At 40.4% G+C, this 18508-nt stretch overlaps 1 protein-coding gene across 2 annotated transcripts in view; it reads left to right on the forward strand.

Moving 5' to 3' along the window:
- The window catches only part of stxbp1a (syntaxin binding protein 1a), a 38474-nt gene that overhangs the window by 6044 nt on the left and 13922 nt on the right, over positions 1–18508 (forward strand). For both annotated transcript variants that reach the window (XM_085164934.1, XM_085164935.1), the window contains exons 2-16: positions 6104–6153; positions 7744–7825; positions 7921–7997; positions 9026–9104; positions 9761–9864; positions 12392–12540; positions 12643–12727; positions 13234–13364; positions 13457–13564; positions 13657–13717; positions 13862–13927; positions 14007–14087; positions 14229–14367; positions 14757–14866; positions 17729–17830. In XM_085164934.1, the coding sequence (XP_085021060.1) occupies positions 6104–6153; positions 7744–7825; positions 7921–7997; positions 9026–9104; positions 9761–9864; positions 12392–12540; positions 12643–12727; positions 13234–13364; positions 13457–13564; positions 13657–13717; positions 13862–13927; positions 14007–14087; positions 14229–14367; positions 14757–14866; positions 17729–17830 (1424 nt within the window). The remainder of the gene's footprint in view (positions 1–6103; positions 6154–7743; positions 7826–7920; positions 7998–9025; positions 9105–9760; positions 9865–12391; positions 12541–12642; positions 12728–13233; positions 13365–13456; positions 13565–13656; positions 13718–13861; positions 13928–14006; positions 14088–14228; positions 14368–14756; positions 14867–17728; positions 17831–18508) is intronic.

An 18508-nucleotide genomic window follows, 5' to 3' on the forward strand; every position in this document is an offset into this window, starting at 1 on the left:
GTTTAGTAATATCAGATTCTCATTAAAGGGTGTGTAGTGTTTCCTTTCCAATCTTTCCATTTATTCCATTCATTGGTTGGACAGCTGGTTTTCGCTGACCTGCAGTGCCTGATAAAAATTTGGTGCCATATCTTTGCAGATGTGGCATTTTGTGCATTTGCCCTTGATCAAGGTATCAGCTTAGAGCTGCATTTGATTCCTGGAAGCTGCACAGCAGCTAGCTTACAATGCTTATAATAGCTTCAGTGCAGAGAAGGAATTTCGGGTATCAGTGAAGAGTTCTTTCATGTTCTTGTTACTGCATTAGTAACTTTTAGCTGAGTTTCCCGCAAAGACACTCCTCCTGTCAGGGGAACAGAGGTGACAGACAACTCTTTGAGAGTGAATCAATGTTCTGCCCACACACGTCTTTAGAGATCAGTCCACCGAGATAGCATTTGTGGTGGGGAGATTTCTGGAGATTTCTCAGTGGACCTCCAGTCGAGTATCTTTGTGTTTTTGTTTTATTTTTTCTCCTGCTTTCCTTCTTTTTTCCCCCATTTTGCTCCAGTGAACTGTACTCCTGACCTCTGACCTCTGACTTCCTGTCCACTGAAGGTCATAAATCTTCTTCTTCTGCTTTCCTTACAGCCATTTTGTGCCGGCTGGAGCCAGTTTAGGGTGTTACGTAACTGCAGATGGATCTGAAGAGGCTGTGAATGGAAGCATAGCTCCTTCCATTCACAGATAACAGTTATCTCATGGGGTGTTTTTAGGTTTTGTTAAATCTGGTTACTATCGGTGCTTAAGGTGTACGGAAGAGATGGAACATAGAAACCATTTAGTCTCATCGAAAAGATATTTCTTTAATTAATATTGAGTTATTTAAAGTTTTTTGGTTACTGTAATCTATTGAAGTCTATGTACAAACAAAAACTCTTTGATTTTTAAAAATACAAAACCTATGACATGGTGAGACTCTGACCATGAAGCTCTGTTTCATTTTTTCTTTTGTGTGTTTGGGTTGTGGTGAAAGCTTTGCTTGCATTTCAGTGCGAGTCCTGCTGATTTGTCTGCATGTCTCTTTAAGATTACATTCCCTCGGGAATGATGCTGCTGTGAAGCCGAGATCCAGAGAAAAAAAATGGGTCATGTACTCATAGGTGAAAGTCCCTGAAGGGGGGAGAACCACGAGGCAAAGGGAGAAACTGTCAGCCCAAGTCGAGGCTTAGGGGATTGGAGAGTACATCAACACAATAGCATTAGCTCATAATACTGCTCCTTGATATGGCTAACTGTGCTCAGTTTGTCTGGGTTTATAGAGAAGACGTATGCTTTCCCTTATTTTGTACGTGTTAAACATCTAAACACAATCATAAATTAGGTCAGCATACAAACAACTAATCCCACTGAGCCAAAATCAGGCTTCAGGATCTAGGTACTCAAGTGCGCACACACACACACACACACACACACACACACACACACACACACACACACACACACACACACACACACACACACACACACACACACACCCATCAAGCTACCAAACACTTATTTCTTATAGTTTTTTTTTCTTTGTATTTTTACCTCTGAATGATGCCACAGAGAGCAGCTACTCCTATTATGCGATGATTCAGTTACTAAGCTCTGGCTGTAAGCACAGAAGCCCCACCCACCTATTGTTTAAACCTTCTGTTTGTGAGAGGCAACCAATCAGAAAAGTGAAAGTGATTTTGGTTCAGTCTAAAAACAAAAACATGTACGTGTAAATAAGCAACAGTATATCCAGTGGTGGTCTCTATAAAATTTGCTTATTAAAGACAGAGTGAGGAGTGAAGTCAGTTTGTGTGCATAGCTAATATAAATGCAGCAGGTGTTGATCAAAACTGTGGAAAAAATAACACAAAGGCAAAAAAATAAAATAAAATAAAATATGCATATTAAGCATTTAAATTTCTATAAAAGATTACAATCATTTCTGAAGATTACAAAAATATCAGAAACAAATTATGATAATTTCCAAAACTGCATTTGATCCACAAGGGTGCTTAATAATATAAACAAAAGATAACTGAGCCTTTACTGAAAAAGCAGAAGATTTTGGGGGGTTTGAATCCTGTTAGTGAGGTAGGAGACCAAGAAAATGCCACAACTCTTAAAAACTTGCAACCTGATGAGATAAACAAGTGTCTGCTGAGGTGCTGAAGATGTAATATTTTAGTAGTATTTTTAGTTTTATGTCTTAACTGTACATTTAATAAAGTCTTCATAGTCTCATTTATATTTGAGTAGTTTGACAAAGAAATTGTGAACTTTCGTCCCTGCTCTGACGTGATTATACTGTATCCTGTTTAACTGGATATGAGATGAGATGTGTGTGTATGTGTTTCTGTGCATGTTTGGTTGACACAGCTGCTGCTTGTGTTTGTTCAGGTCCCTTCCCTTCTTTCTGACCGGTGTGTTCCTGTTGTGCCTTTATCAGGAGGTCAGAAAGGAAGAATCCGCAGTCACGCCTCCCCCCAACTTATTTTCAGTCTTCAGTTAGAGCAGAGTGAAGTCCATTCACTATTAAGTTAACTTCTCTATTTTATTGACAGTTTGGGTCAGTTCACTCAACCTTATGAAGGATAATCCCATTAGTCATCCTTTTAACTAAAAAAAAAGAACCAAAACTGAAGCTAACAGAAAAGAAGATAAATTGAATTAGTGTATTTGTTGTTTAGTATCTATCAACATTATAATCATTTTTTAACAGAACATAATCCAGAAAAAGTTGTGTACTTGATTTTCAGCTCTATGTTTCACTGAGTAGAACCACAGAGATGTTGATTTGATAGTACAGATACTCTGTTGTACTGAGGTGACTTGTGCTGGATTCAAAAGCGAGACAGCCCCCATAGAGCCCCATGTTAAAATGTTCAGTTTCTCAGCATTAAAAAGCATATTTATGGTCCGGTAACAAAAATACATTGGCCTCTATGGATTGTTAACCCCTTAGTAATTCTGTTGGGGTCAGTTCTTTTATTATAACTCTTCTACCTCCATACTGGACTTGAAGGGCTTCCAGGGGAGATTACTTTAAACCTTTAAGGGGCTCAACCTCCAATCATAATGCCATCAATATACTGCAGTTAATGTTAATCTAATATTCAGCTTGCAAACATATTCAAACCTTTTCACCTTTACAAACCTAAATTCAACTGGATAAATATTAAAATGTTACCTTCAAAAGCAATGACAGTAATTGGGAAAATGCTATGAATGAAATTTAGGGCTCCCAAAAAAGGGTTCAATGGGGGCTTCTAAGAAATGGCAGCAACAAGGTTTGAGACGAATCTAAGGAAGAAATGTTCATATGGAAAGTGTAATGTTAAAGCATAGAGCTGAAGTAAAGCTTTTGTTGTGAATCGACATTAATGTTTAAGAGATCGATGGACTAAAGAATTTGGACCCTGGAAGAAAACAAAGAACAGTTAAAAATTCAATTTATCTGAATAATTGGAGCTGCTTTTATCTGAGCTCATTTATCAGAGGAAAAAGAGGAAACAGATTAGCAGAGGAAAAGGGAGGACGAGTCACGGATATCCTCAGTCCTGCTTTGTTTTCTGAAGTGTCTCATCCCGTGGCCTGGAGCCGCTGCTGGATGAAACACAAGTCAACTTTTCAGGAATGAAAAGGAACCTGCTTTAATTTTGCAGCTGTTACTTGGAGTGTTTTACAGCTATTAGTCAGCACAGTGACAGCCCCGGCTCCCCAGCTGTGTAAAAGTCACAGGTTTTTTAAGGTTTTTTAGGTTGTAGTTTGTACTCACAGTGCTTCTTGGCTGACGTAGCAGCTAACAGAACAGGACAAAGGAAATGCTGGAAATAGACTGAAGCTGAGTTGGGGAATCTCTCATTTAGCAAGAACATTTCTACTATATTAAGATCATCTGTCCCACTGGAGGTCAGATACAGTTCGTCTCACTCACAGGAGGTTCAGGCTGAGCTCTGTCTGCTTCTCTATAATACATACGATAACTTATTTACTTTTAGTCGACCTTTATTTGCATGCATTCTAGCTTTCTTTTATACTATAATTAGTTTTAGTTTCCATTTTTTATGCTTCCATCCTACTTCTGGCATATTTCTCCAATTTTCTGAAAAGCATCATCATCTGACTTTGAGGAGCAGACTGCTTATTGTTTTCGAGGCAGCAAACACTTGCATCCCTCATCTTCTTTTTTTTTTTGCTCAAGCCCTTTTTAATCTGTGGTAATCCATCAGTATCTGTGTGGTCGCAGGTTTTAGCTGGGGCCGGGAGGGCTTAGCGGTTTATATTCACTGTGATCCAACATGATGTTCAACAGTAATTCACCCTTAATGGATTTATCCTAATACGGCTGGCAGATGGTTGGCATACTGATCAAGCCAATATCAGTATTGTGGCACAAACAGGGCCATCGTGCCATAACCTCACAGTGGATACTGGCTTTCCTTCATTGGGTTTCCTCGTCTTTGTAGACACTCATCATTGAGAGGTTAGCCACCACAGATCTACATCACCACTGATGTAGATCTGTGGTGGCTAACCTCACTGGAGGCATGAATGCATGGTACGTGTTATTGTAATAGTAGCATTATTGGTTTTTAAAATACATATGAGTAGAATCAAACAGTTCAGGGTTCAGTTATTTTAAGCTTAGTTTAACCTCTTAAGCCCCAACGCCCCCTGATACGGGGGCAAAAGGCAGGAGATCAGTTAGGCTTGGGGCTTAAGAGGTTAATTTGGTTAACCCTACATCCATCCATTGTCTTCTGCTTATCCTTATCAGGGTTGCCAGGGAGCTGGAGCCTATCCCACCATAGGGCAAGAATTACTCAAACTTCCTGTTTTTAGACTTGATTTTTACTCCAGTGATTCTCACGGTGTAAGAGTTTGACACTCATACCCAATCTGCACAATTTCTATTAATCATAAAAATTGTTCTGTAGTAGTTGGGATTGATTTACTGTCATAAAACAAACATTTTTTTTCTTGCCGTTTCTCATGTTAACTTTGGGCAGATACACACTAAAGGCTGTGTGGCTAATTGAATGTAACTTTCAGTGATTAATAGGCAAAAAACGTGAGATAAAATGATCATAATGCAACATTTTGAATTATTATGATGCTCTTGGTTCGTCTTTCAGTGCACCCCTTTCCTAGATGCACTTCCTGCCAGGCTGTAGGGGGTTTGCTTCAGAAACTAATAGTTTCCGTTTAATTATAATTAAGGTACAAAAATCCTCTTTCAATAAATCTGTTCAATAAATTACTATTTTTCAAAGTCTGTGAGTTGGCTTCTTCTTTGTCTTTTTCGTCTTTTAGCTGCTCGTTGTCATATTAGCACATCATCTGCCTCCATCTCACCCTATCTCTAGCATCCTCCCACATCACACCAACCCTCTGTCCTCCTTCATCCACAAACCTCCTCTCAGGTCTTCCTCTTTTACTCCTGCCTGGCAGCTCCATCTTCAGCATCCTTTGACAATCATTTCTCTGCACATGTCCAAACCAACTCAACCTTGCCTCTAACTTTGTATCCAAACCGCTCAAACAGAACTCTCCATCTAATGTACTTGTTTCTAATCCTGTTCCTCGTGGTCACTGACAAACAATAATCGTAGCATCTTTAAATCTGCCACCTCCAGCTTCACCGCCTTATTGTCAGTGCTTTCCAAAGTCTGTTAGTTAAGAGTTTTACATATTTGCAGTCTCAATATTGATCTAAATAATTGTGCAGCCCTGACTAGGGAACCCGTGAACCTTTCCTGCTGCTATGAAGTTTGCACACACACACACACACACACACACGCGCGAGCGTTATTCTAGCGTTCATAAGGCTAGAGGGAGAGTACACACTGGACAGGTCATCAGTCTGTCTGATCCGAGGCTGAATATTAGCTTGCTGTGATGAAATGGTACATGAATGTGTGTGTTGTGTTTTCTTTGTATGTTTGTGTATTCTTTACTTACAAAATGAATTAAAACATCTCTGCTCAGGTCATAGAGATAAGTATAAGAGGATGATGGGTGAATGCTTAGATAACGAGCCCATCAGATTTCTGATGATTCTTTTTTTTTTTTTCTTTTACAGAGATTATGAACGATGTTATCAAGAAGGTGAAGAAGAAGGGAGAATGGAAGGTGAGAAGACAGCACTCTGGGTCACGTGTAGGGCCCTGATATACAACAAACAAGATGATTAGAAAGCTTTTATCTAGACTCGGGCTGTAGAACTGACTGCCAGCGGGACCTGTTCTTTTTAGTAAAATATAAATATATTATTTTATTTTATTCTTATAAATTCTGTTTTACATAGTGTCTCAACCTTTTTTTGGGAATGGGTTGTACCTGTTCATTACTTTAAAAAAGTTCTAATATAGTCATTGAGCAGTTCTCTTCAAAGAAGCATAACTGGACTTTGCTCTGAATCTGTAGCTTATCTTTCAAAATGAGACCTGAGTCAGTAAAAGAAAAAAGCACTGGTGAAATTTGTGGGACTAAATATAGGGTTTGCCAAAGTGTCTTGTTCCAGCTTTTCTAATGTGCAGTAAATGAACGGTTTAGCTTAAACTTATAGGTAAAGTTAATGTCTTGGGGTTAGAAGATTTATTTGTTAATATTTGTTTCTTTTTACAATTGCTTTACATTTTTTAGTCAGACAGAAAACAAATACAGATAAATGAGAAGACGATGAATTAACAATAAAACATAAAACAGGCCTGATGGTACTCATACTGAACTCGAATTAAAAGCCAAAGTAAAAAAGTGAGTTTTAAGATGCAATTTAAAAGACTGAATAGACTCTGAAGTACGAATCTCCTCTGGCAGATTATTCCAGAGTCTGGGTGCTGCTACTGCGAAGGCCCGATCTCCTCTGTGCTTCAGTCGAGACCTTGGTTGTGCTAAGAGCATCTGGATAGACGATCTCAGTGCTGTTTTGGGGTCATACATGTTGAGGAGTTCGTTTAAATAACTGGGTGCCATATTATTTAAAACTTTAAAAGAATCTTAAAATCAATACGATACTTTACAGGGAGCCAGTGTAAATTTGCTAAAACTGGAGTGATGTGTTTATACATACACCTGTTAAAAGACGTGCAGCAGCATTTACCATACCATGAGGCCTTCCAGACTCTTCGTCAACTCTTGATGGAGACACAACTAAATGTGTTCTTTTCGAGCAGCTGCACTATTTTGGCTCATTAGATGAAATGGATCCATTTCAGATATTGCTCATTTGCTAAATGTGTCTGAGTAAAGACTGTGCAGAAATACCCAGCCAAATAATCTATTAGTCAAATATTTGAATGTCTCTAGAATCGGTCTTTATTAGTCATTTAACAGAGGCTTTTGGGCAGAACAATGGAAGGAATGATTCTCACCATCCCAGGAGATTACATTTTCAATATTTCTTTTTTAGATGTTTTCCAAAAAGACATTAGAAGACAACAGTAGAAAATATAATAAAAGATAAAATGGATACAAAACCTATACACAATATATATCTTGATGCGTAAATATGCAAATGGAAAAATGTTTTTCATCACAATGGTGCACATTAAATAAGCCAGAACAACTAAGACACACAAAAGACCTTGAAGCCTGGATGTGAATAAACCTGAGTCATCACTGCACAGTGTCTGTAAGGGATTATTCGAATAAGACTGTTTTATTGTCAGCTACATGTAATGAGAGTAATAAAAAGTAGTTACTGCCTTCGTGTGTTGCTAGGCTCTGATTGTGGACCAGCTGAGCATGAGGATGTTGTCATCCTGCTGCAAGATGACAGACATCATGACAGAGGGCATCACCAGTAAGAGCCCATCACATTTAACTATTTCTTTGCACTGCGAGGCTTATTTTGTTCGTACCTGCGAGTCTTTAACATGTCTGTGCCTGTTTCTGTAGTTGTGGAGGACATCATGAAACGACGAGAGCCACTGCCGAGCCTGGAGGCCATTTACCTGATTACACCCACAGAGAAGGTAGGGATACTCCTTCTTTTACCTATAGAGGCACATCCCTGTCAACAGGTATGCACTTTTAGAAGAGAGATCAGACAAGCTGCCATATTAAGCTGTTGACTTAGTCAAGAAAGATTGCTCATGCTTCTTAGTTTCCATGATCTATCTTTACATCCAAATTTCCATTATTTGTTGAAAGTTGTACAGAGTTTACAGTATACCTCAAGTTGAATGTTGCAGACCACGAGAGAGAGGCTGCAGAGCTTGGTCATCAGGGAGGGACTCAGAGTAACGGTTATCCCTCAACTGAAAGGTGTCAGTTAAGGTGGTTCTGGTATCTGATTAGGATGCTCCTGAATACCGAGCATTAGAGCCCAGAGCAGCTCTGGGACATTCTGGAGAGATTGTGAGCCTTACCTGGCTGATGTTCTCTTGGAAGAACTAGAGGTGGTGGCTGGGAGGAGGGAGATGTAGGCATCTTGGCGCAGACTGCTGCCCCTGCAACCCGGACTGGGATAATTGGAATCAGAATCAGCATACTTTAGCAGCGATAGATGGATGAATTTTTCTTGGAGAAAAAAAAATCATTCATTTCTCTTAGAAGTGAAGAAGCTTCTCGGATGAGAGGTGAAACGTCTTCAAGAAACATAAAAAAAGTCCAGTCGCTTTTCTTTTCATGCTCCTTAGATTCATGAATTTCAATCTTATACTTTTACACTAAAATAACTTCACAAATTAACAAATGGTTTGGGAAAATGAAAGTGAACATTCAAAATGTAACATGTGGTAGGGTTCTCCAAGGCAGGAAGGCCAGGCCAGTGCGGACTCTTGGGACGCTGGAGAATGTAAACGCAGCTCATGGTTTGAAAGGGAAAGACTGACATGCACTAACCTCTACTTGCAGCTTGACTAGCTACCAAAATATTGATCAGAGAAGCTCATATTATAAAATGCACATATTGTAAGGATTATCCTTGCTTCACCTTATCTTGAAGATTAAAATACAGAACTTTCATCGCAACACATTTAACCTGTTTGTCTCTCTTCAGTCTGTCCACACCGTCATTGCAGACTTCAAAGACCCTCATTCATCTAAATACAAGGCAGCCCATGTTTTCTTCACTGACTGTGAGTACACACAAGGACTTTACAGACAACCTTCTATTAGATATAGTGTTGATGCTGCTAAACAAGACTATTTTGGATGTTGAGGTTTTTTTTAATTGTTGTAATTTTTTCTTTCATAGATACGAAAACGAATGCTCTCATTGATGTTGTCAGAACGTCTAATCCCAGTTTCCTCAAAGTTCTTATAGTCACCTATTGTCTTCTTGTTTTGAAACACATGTGAGCCGATTTTATTAGGTCAAGTAAGAGAGGATCTTTTTGTACTAATAATCAAATATTCCCCTAATTTACAGTGTTTTGTAGACAAATTAAGTAGAACTATACAAAAGTAGTTATTTTTCTTTAAATATGCTTTATCCCTGCACTATTACAGGGGGTTACAGCTTCATAATAAGAGACTGAGTGGCTACGATGTTGCAGTTTCCCTTTAACAGAAACATCTTGGCCTTAGAGGTGTCTTTATAGTGGAAGAATCTAAAGCTGCATCATGTTAAATGAAGGACGAGCTTCCATTGAAGCACTCTGTCAAAGTAATATGAAGAAGTTTAGTCAAAGATGATCTTTTAGAGACATCATAGGTCGATTCAAACTCAAAGTGTTTAAGTGTATTTGTCTGTGAATGTGACTGAAACTAAGCATCATGTGATATTTTCCAGCCTGCCCCGATCCTCTCTTTAATGAGCTGGTGAAGAGCCGGGCTTCCAAAGTCGTCAAGACTCTGACGGAGATCAACATCGCCTTCTTGCCCTATGAGTCTCAGGTAAACATACTGTGCAGCCCTGCATGGGGATGGTGCATAATGAAATGCAGAAAAGCATGTTTAATCTCTATAAAAAGATTCTGCATACCAATACTTCTCCAGGATACAGACAGCTCATCAGGAGCTTTTCATAGCAAGTAATTCAAACGTTGCAGCAAGATATTGATGACTGACCTCGTGTTGCAATGTGATCATCTCAGACGTTCACTTGGCTGAAGCTTTGTCCATTTCTGGTTACTTCTTGGTGCAATATGACAGCATTTCTCTGTGCTTGTCCCTGAATGGTCTTTTAAGAACCCTCTTCCGACATCTTCTCTATGCTAATGTGTTTAAATTAACCTATCCATAGTTCTATAGCTAACAATGAGGTAGCAGATTACGATATATCATGTAGCTTCACTAACCCTAAAAATGTTGATGGCATCATCATCAAAATATTATCTTAAGATACTTTAATGGATGCCTGGATGTTAAGCTTTATTGTAACACCCGGGAGAACAGTCAACTCATCAGTTTATTGGAGGTGAAGCAGTTTGGATGGTTTCTTGTATCTTCTGTGCTTGTATGCCTTTGGGACTTAAAAGAGCATTTTTGACGTGAAAATGGCTAATGAAGTCAGACTTAACATGCAGTCTGACCAGCCACATCTGAGCATGCAGTTCAGGTAACAAAGTCCATGTGATGGGCAAAAGAAAAGAAATCCCCAATCCTGCTGTCTAATTGCAGTTTAGCTTTTTAAAGCACATCTGCATTTTCAAACACTTAGAACTGTGGAGAACAAAAACTTCCACTCAAAGTCCATAAATATGCATTATTGTCCTTAACTATTGCCTAAAACGCCAGAGCCAGTGGTTTTGGTCCAACATAGCTAATGAATCTTTTTGTTTACCATTTATAGAGATGGTTCTGGGAGTCTGCATCCATTAACACCTACATGTAGGACTAGAAATCAGGCTTTTCAAAAGGGACTGAAATCTGCAGTGACTAAGGTTATAATAAAAGAAATCATGCACATGCATGGCTTTATAAACGATTAATTTAGATCAAGATTTGTGCCATTAATGCCTTCTTGTGTTATTTCACAGCATACTTTTCTACACAAAACTGGAAATGACTGAAACCCAGATGAGTTTTATTGTCTGTTAGTGACAACAGAGAGAGAGAAGGAGAGGGAGAAAGATCCAGAGATAGAAAGCTTGAGCAAGAGCAGCTGCAGAGATCGATTAAGACAGGTGGGAGGAGAGAAATGCTGCAAAGGATGTGGACAGGAATAGTAACAGCGAGGTTATTGGTCGGAAGAGTCAAGGATGGCTAAAGAGAGGCAGAGCGAGAGGACAGAGAAACGCACTCAGGTGGAGACTCGGCACAAAGCTGCTGACTCACCAGACTCTCTGTTTACTGCCAGACTGTTCCAGAAAGACTCACATTTATCACACTGATTTCTCTCCCTCCCACCTGCTTCCCCACCCTTTTCCTCCATCTTGTCTTCTTCTCTGCCTCTCTCTGTTTTCTAGATTCTTTTTTTTAAACTCACGTGCACTTTCGTATCTTTGCTTTTTCCCTCTCCTTTGCATTTACTCCATCCTTTTCTCCAACCATTTTACCCCATTTTTTCCCTCCAGCAACCACCCCTCTATTTACTGCATCTCTCTCTTTCTGTCTGTCCTTTGCGCTCACAATCCAAAGATGCTTCTTGGCCCACAATGCTTTGCTTCCCTCTTGTCTACTATGATTAATTCAGAGTCAGTGGTTTTCTGCTTCAGGCAAAAATGTTGCCTCATAGTCCCGCCCACAGACTTGCCCAATTGGGCGATTCACATCCACACAGTGGGCTGCAGCCAATGGTGGCCATTCTGAGGCAGGGGCCCTTCTGCAGCGCAGGAGTGTGGTCATGTGACTGTGGACAGATGGGTTGGGAGAAGGGAGTGGTAGTGATGCAGGAGAGGAGAAAAGAGAGGAGGAAGAGGATAGAAACAAAAAGAGACAGAGGGAGGAGGTGAACTAATGGAACAGTAAAAGACAAAAGAGAGGGTGTAGGATGATATGGTGAAGATCAAGTCGAGAAGACATTAAAGTGCAGGGGGATGAAATGGTAGAGACTGAAAAAAGAGAGGGAGAAAACATGAAAACGATAACTGAGATCAAACAATCGATTTGTGTAACAGCTGAAACACATTAACACACATGCAGATGTTAAAAGCCTTGGGTCCTTTCTCCCTCTCTGTCTTGGAAATTCAGTTCAGTTTAATACTTCTCAAGGAAGTTGTCTCTGGAGAAGCTTAGCATGAAGACACACAGCTGTGCTTTTCCTCGCTGCTCTCTATCTCTCTTGCACACATCATCACTGCGAGGGAGAGACGCCCGAGAGCGAAGCAAAGACACACTTAGGTGTGAAGGAAAAAAAATATATTCTTATGCACATTAGGAAAAAGCATATCAGACAAATTAGTTCAAGAAGCTAGAAACACTCATGTCAGCACAGTTAGCTGAAGAATAAAATGACATTTCCTTGTATTTGTGTGTGCAGGTGTATTCTCTGGACAATCCAGATGCCTTTCACAGTTTCTACAGCCCTCATAAGACCCAGCTGAAGAACCCAGTGATGGAGAGGCTGGCCGAGCAGCTGGCGACGCTCTGTGCAACCCTGAAAGAGTATCCTGCTGTCAGATACCGAGGGTGAGCAAACAGGGGGCGGTTGTAAAACTTAAAATGTCTTTACATCTGTCATGCTTTGTTTTCCTTTATTTATCTTCCCTCCCGCTTTCCCGTGTCTGACAGGGAGTACAAGGACAACGCCACCCTGGCCCAGCTGGTTCAGGACAAACTTGATGCATACAAGGCTGATGACCCCACCATGGGAGAGGTGAGCTCACGAGAAATCAAAATGTTGTCACTTTAAATATCCTGCTTATTATTGTTTTCACTTAGCACATCATATTCTCGTTGTTTTAACCTGTATCAGGGCTGTCCATGACATCAGGTTACAGCTTAACTTGATCTCCGTTTGCTGTAATCAGTAAAACCACTGCACTAAAATATCCTCTCCAGGCTTTACTCTTTTAAGAAGAGCATTCTGAAAATCTGAAAGATTTAATAGTAGAACTAAAACCTTCACGTGTAGAGTTTTTGTTATTGAATAATACAATAATACAAGCTGTATCAAAAAGAATAATCTTTTTAAATTAATGGACAAAGAAGCTTTTAAAACACATGGCTGAATATAAAGGTTTACACACAAAACTTATATAATATAAATATGGATATAAAAAGTGCCATGCTTCTGAATGCAAAATAATCATGCATTGCACAGCTGAATTCTACAGAGACCGGATGCGTGATTATCTAATTGTTGTGCATCTCCCTCTGTAGGGTCCGGATAAGGCTCGCTCACAGCTGATCATTCTGGATAGGGGATTTGACCCCGTCTCACCTGTCCTGCACGAGCTCACCTTTCAGGCTATGGGCTACGACCTGCTGCCCATTGAAAATGACGTCTACAAGTATGAGCAAACGCTGCTGTTTAAATTTTACTTGAGCATCATTTGCTTTTATGGGCAATTTGGCCATTGCTGTTTGGTTGATTCTTCTCCAGATATGAGACCAGCGGCATCGGAGACTCACGTGAGAAAGAGGTCCTTCTGCATGAAGACGATGACCTGTGGGTGAGCCTGAGACACAAACACATAGCCGAGGTGTCCCAGTGAGTACTTTTCATTCTGTTCTTTATTTTCCACTCAGGCTTTTGATATCAAATTAAATAATCCTCATATGTTACTGTCTTCTTGTCACTAGGGAAGTGACACGCCAGCTGAAAGACTTTTCTTCCAGCAAGAGGATGAACACCGGAGAGAAGGTAAAGGCAACTCTGTGGAGGGAGGTGATGCTATGAGTATGAATGTAAAGTTTTGTGAAAACATTAGGGGTGTCCTGTGGTTTACGTCATCGCCGCTTTATTGGACATTAATTGTGTAACTTAGTGTTGTTTTTGTTTCAACAGACCACGATGAGGGATCTCTCCCAGATGCTGAAGAAGATGCCTCAGTACCAGAAGGAGCTCAGCAAGGTTTGTGTGTTTTTTGAGTCTGTGCATGCCTTTCTTTGTGTGTGCGTGTGTATACGCTGACCTGTTTTGTCTTTTTCAGTACTCCACTCACCTGCAGCTGGCTGAGGATTGCATGAAACATTACCAGGGAACAGTGGACAAACTTTGCCGTGTGGAACAGGTGAGATGGAAGCAGAAAGAGGGGATGAGGAGAGAAAACCAGAGGGAATAGGAGGTGGAAGTAGCAGAGGCGAGGACAAAGAGCACAGTGCAGCGATCGGGGCTTTAAAGTAAGACGTAAACGAGAGGTTTTCTGTTGCAGGATCTGGCTATGGGCACAGATGCTGAGGGAGAGAAGATCAAAGATCCCATGAGGGCCATTGTGCCCATACTGCTGGATGCCAATGTCAGCACATATGACAAGATACGCATCATCCTGCTTTACATTTTCCTTAAGAACGGTAAGCGACAGACTGAATATAAATCACATGAAAATAAGACAGAAATATTTATTTACTTTCTAGTAAACCGTTTATACAAATCTAAGTTAGTGTTATTATTATTGTCTTAAATTGCCGTTGCTTTAGCTGATGTTTGAATTTTGAATCTAAGGAAAGTAGAGTACGCTCATTCTCGTGTGTTATTTAATGTGAGTGAGTGGGCCATGAAAATGTGGCGTTATTAAATATTTTTTATTATCATTTAACATTTAAAATACAAAAGAAAAAATGAATGCAACAATGTTATGGGTTGTTTTATTGCAGCAACATGCAGGAACTTGGTGATATCAAAACAAACAATCTTTGTTTTACAAATCTTGTTAATATTTTGTGTATATTTGTGTGCTTAGGCATTACGGAGGAGAACCTCAATAAGCTGATCCAGCATGCTCAGATTCCCCCCGAGGACAGTGAGATCATCACCAACATGGGTCACCTGGGCGTCCCCATCATCACAGATGTGAGCGTCTCCTTATTATCAGCTTACTCATCCTTTCCTAATTCCTTATAAACTAAACTTTGAATACTTTCCTTAAATTAATTTTTAATTAATTGCATTGTAGTTTTTGCCTTTTAATATTAACGCCAATAGACTGTAATGGAAATTTGCTTATATTATGTAATCTGTCACAGCACAAGTCTTCCCATCAGAGAAGCTGTCTGTGTCGTTTCACTTTAAACCACAAACTGTGTGATGTTTTTCATTTGGACAGTCTGACCCTTGGACAAAAAAGCCTAAGATGCTGGAAGTCAAAACTACTTCACACTTCATAGATGTTGGGTGAAATAAAGCAGGCTAACATAGAATTATGAAAATATTGTATTTAGGCTTTTCTTTATTTACATTAAATTGTTCATTTGGTTACTTATATAACTGGTGGGTGATTGTATATCATTGTATCTGTATCACTGACCCTTAACCAACACAGAAATCACAACGTGACACATTTTGGGGACATCTCAAATGCAATTTCTTATGTTGTCACGTTTTGAATCCAGGTTATTTCCACTGTGCTGCAGCACTGTTTGATGGGGCTTCAGGCGGTACACTTTTCAATAGGTGTTTGACAATGTCAGGGTTGCTGCTTATCTTCAAACCTGTTTTTGATTTTCATGGAAGAGCTTTCAAGGTGTCGTCAGTCGTTTGGGAGTGGGGGGCTATCTCCAGGAAGGGAATCCAAGTATCATGGGCTTTTATGCAGGAATGACGGGAAGGTGGAATGTGAGTTGGTGCTGTGTCAGCAGTAATGGGGCTTGCAGTGACCTGCTGTGTTGAGAGATCCAACCCTCAGCTGTGGTCATGAAGTATGGGTAATGATTGAAAGAGTAAGATTGTGGATTGAGTTTCCTCCACTGGGTGACTGAGATAAGCCTTAGAGAGAGGCTGAGAAGCTCAGACCTCAGGAGGGACATGTGTGTTCCAAGAAACTGGTTGAGGTGGTTTGGGCCTGGTTAGGATGCCTCCTGGGCGTCTCCCTGTGGAGGTTTGGTGGGCATGCCCAACTGACAGACCCAGAACACACTGGAAAAATATATATCTTGTTTGTCCTCTGAATGCCTTGAGATCTCCTAGGAGGAACTGGAAAGTTTGGGAGAAGGTTGTCTGGAATAGCCTGGTTAGTCTGCTGCTGCTGCTGGTGCATGTGTTGACTTATTGCTTAAAGGGGCTATAATGCTGTCACTACTTTATGTCATATAAATGCTACCTAAAGGGTGAATGCTCATAATAAACATAGCTAAAGTATTAATGAGATCGACATATGTACAAGGAATCCCTCATAGCTGAGGCTTCAGACTGCTTTAAACACTCAGTTTCAGTCAGTTTTTCTACTCTTGGCTGTTCAGCAGATGAGAGCAGATATTCCTAATATGGTCACCTCAAGCACAAAGTTTTGGTTGTGAGCACAGAAGCCTCACCAACCTGCTATTTAAGCTTTATTTCTGTGGGGGTAGCCAATCAGATGAAAGTTGTCTTTAAATGTAGATATTTTAAGATAAGTGCAGATTATTCTGACCTGTGACTAGGGATGGGTATTGTTTAGGTTTTATCCGATACTGGTGCCAAACCGGTACTTTTGAAACGGTGCCGGTGCTTAAATGGTGCTCAAACCGGTGCTTAAAGAATGGAGAACACAAAATTGGTCCAAAAACCTCTCATGTTCAGCTGCTTTTTTTTGTAAAAAGATGACAATGTTAGCCTTTTCTGCAGCTATGGGGCATATTTGGTATCACTGTTGGCTGGAAGCAGTGCTTAAACACCAACTTTGTCCAAAAACCTCTCATGTTTAGCTGTTTTCCACTTTTTCTTTGGTCATTTTAGCCTTTTTGGCCAGGGTGAAGGGAGTATCTGCCATCTAACAAGAAGACAGCCGCATGTAGCTATGATGATGTTTGCTAGTTCACCTTACATGCATTAATTTAATAACGTGGTTAGCTTACTCAACGTAAATTACACACAACAACATTAAGCTACTCACTCAGAGAAGAACGGCTGCTGCTGCCATCATCATCCTTCATCACTTCTGCTACACTGGCAGGGCTAGGGGCCAGGACTCTCCTCTTTGGGTTTTTGGGGGATGTTGCTAACTCCGGGTCCGATAACAGGCACCACACCCGCAGTAGATGTGCATGGTGTGAGGTCTCGCAGCAAGCTATCAAATACGGTGCATTTCTCGGCTTTTAAAAAAATGCTATGCATCGCCAGGTGTTTCATCGGATTTGAGGTGTTACCTCCTTTGACAGTATCACAGTATCAGCTTAAAGCACTTGTTGCAGGCTGCTGAGTTTGCATATTTTGCTGCGAAGTACAGCCAGACTTTTGACGCTTCGCCTTGGGCATTTTTAATCTGTAGCTCTGCTCTAAAAGAACGTACGTACCTGGACCCGCCTACTATCCCCGGAAACGTAAAATGATTGGCTATAATCTAAAGTGTATCACAGCTCAGGAAAAAAAAGCACCGAAAATAAATGTGCGCTGCTTTTCGGTCTGGTTACTACCGTGTATGACAGAACCGGTGCCATCATGGCACCGGATACCGGTACCCTGCCTGTGACTCATGCAAAGCTACACTAATACAATCCAAGAATAAAGCTACTAGTTACCTATTCGTTACTCTGAATATATGAACACATTTGAACACAGCTCTGAGAGAAAGTGAAAGGTCACTAGCATGTTTACACAGATAAATAACCTAATCTGTAGCATCAGGACATTAAGCTTTCGTTATCTGATGTCTAGCAGATCAGTTTGTGCTGTTTTTAATGAGTGCTCAAGGAAAGTGTCTTTTATTTCCACTTCCTCATCTATTCTTTCTTTTCTCAGTCCACCCTCCGCAGAGGGAAAAAGGTTGACAGGAAGGAGCGTGTGAGCGAGCAGACCTATCAGCTGTCCCGCTGGACACCACTGATCAAGGACATCATGGAGGTATGTTTCTAGGCATTTTATTTTATTATGTGTTAAGAAAACTAAAGAGCTTTATATAACCTGCTGTCTGGCAGATGCATTGAAGTGTCTTAGTATTTTAGTTTCAAAAACATCTCAACTATAGATGCAGTTATTAATTTTCCCTCCAGTACTCCTAACTTATGTATTCAAAAGTAGCTGTTACTTACTTTTCACTTCTCATACATCCACAACAGTCTCAGTCAAACATCAGCTTTTCCTGCCTAGTTGTCATCTACTATATTCAGGGGTGCAAATAAGTGGTCCGCAGGTGCGCATTCGCTGTCAAAATAAAAGACGCGCACCAGATAAGAAGTTGCAACGCGCGTTTGCGTACATATAAAAGGCACTGTTTTTGTCCACTAGAGTGGGATTTTCACAGCATATTCTGCACCACATTTCTGTGCGTTCATCATTTGTTTGAAGCCAGCTCACCTCCTGCAACCACTTTTCCGAGAGTACGCGCTTCTTTTGTGGTTCGGACTCCTTCTGACATTTCTTTGGAGGTGGAGGAACATCACAGTAATTGCTTAAAGGAGCTTCTTCGACATCTTTAAGAGTTCTAAACAAATGTCTGTCCTCCTCAGAAAATCTTATGTATGCAAACGCGCGTTGCAACTTCTTATCTGGTGCGCGGCTTTTATTTTGACAGCGCATGCA

The sequence above is a fragment of the Neolamprologus multifasciatus genome, chromosome 7 (assembly GCF_963576455.1).
Source record: "Neolamprologus multifasciatus chromosome 7, fNeoMul1.2, whole genome shotgun sequence".
In the NCBI taxonomy this organism is placed as follows: domain Eukaryota; kingdom Metazoa; phylum Chordata; class Actinopteri; order Cichliformes; family Cichlidae; genus Neolamprologus; species Neolamprologus multifasciatus.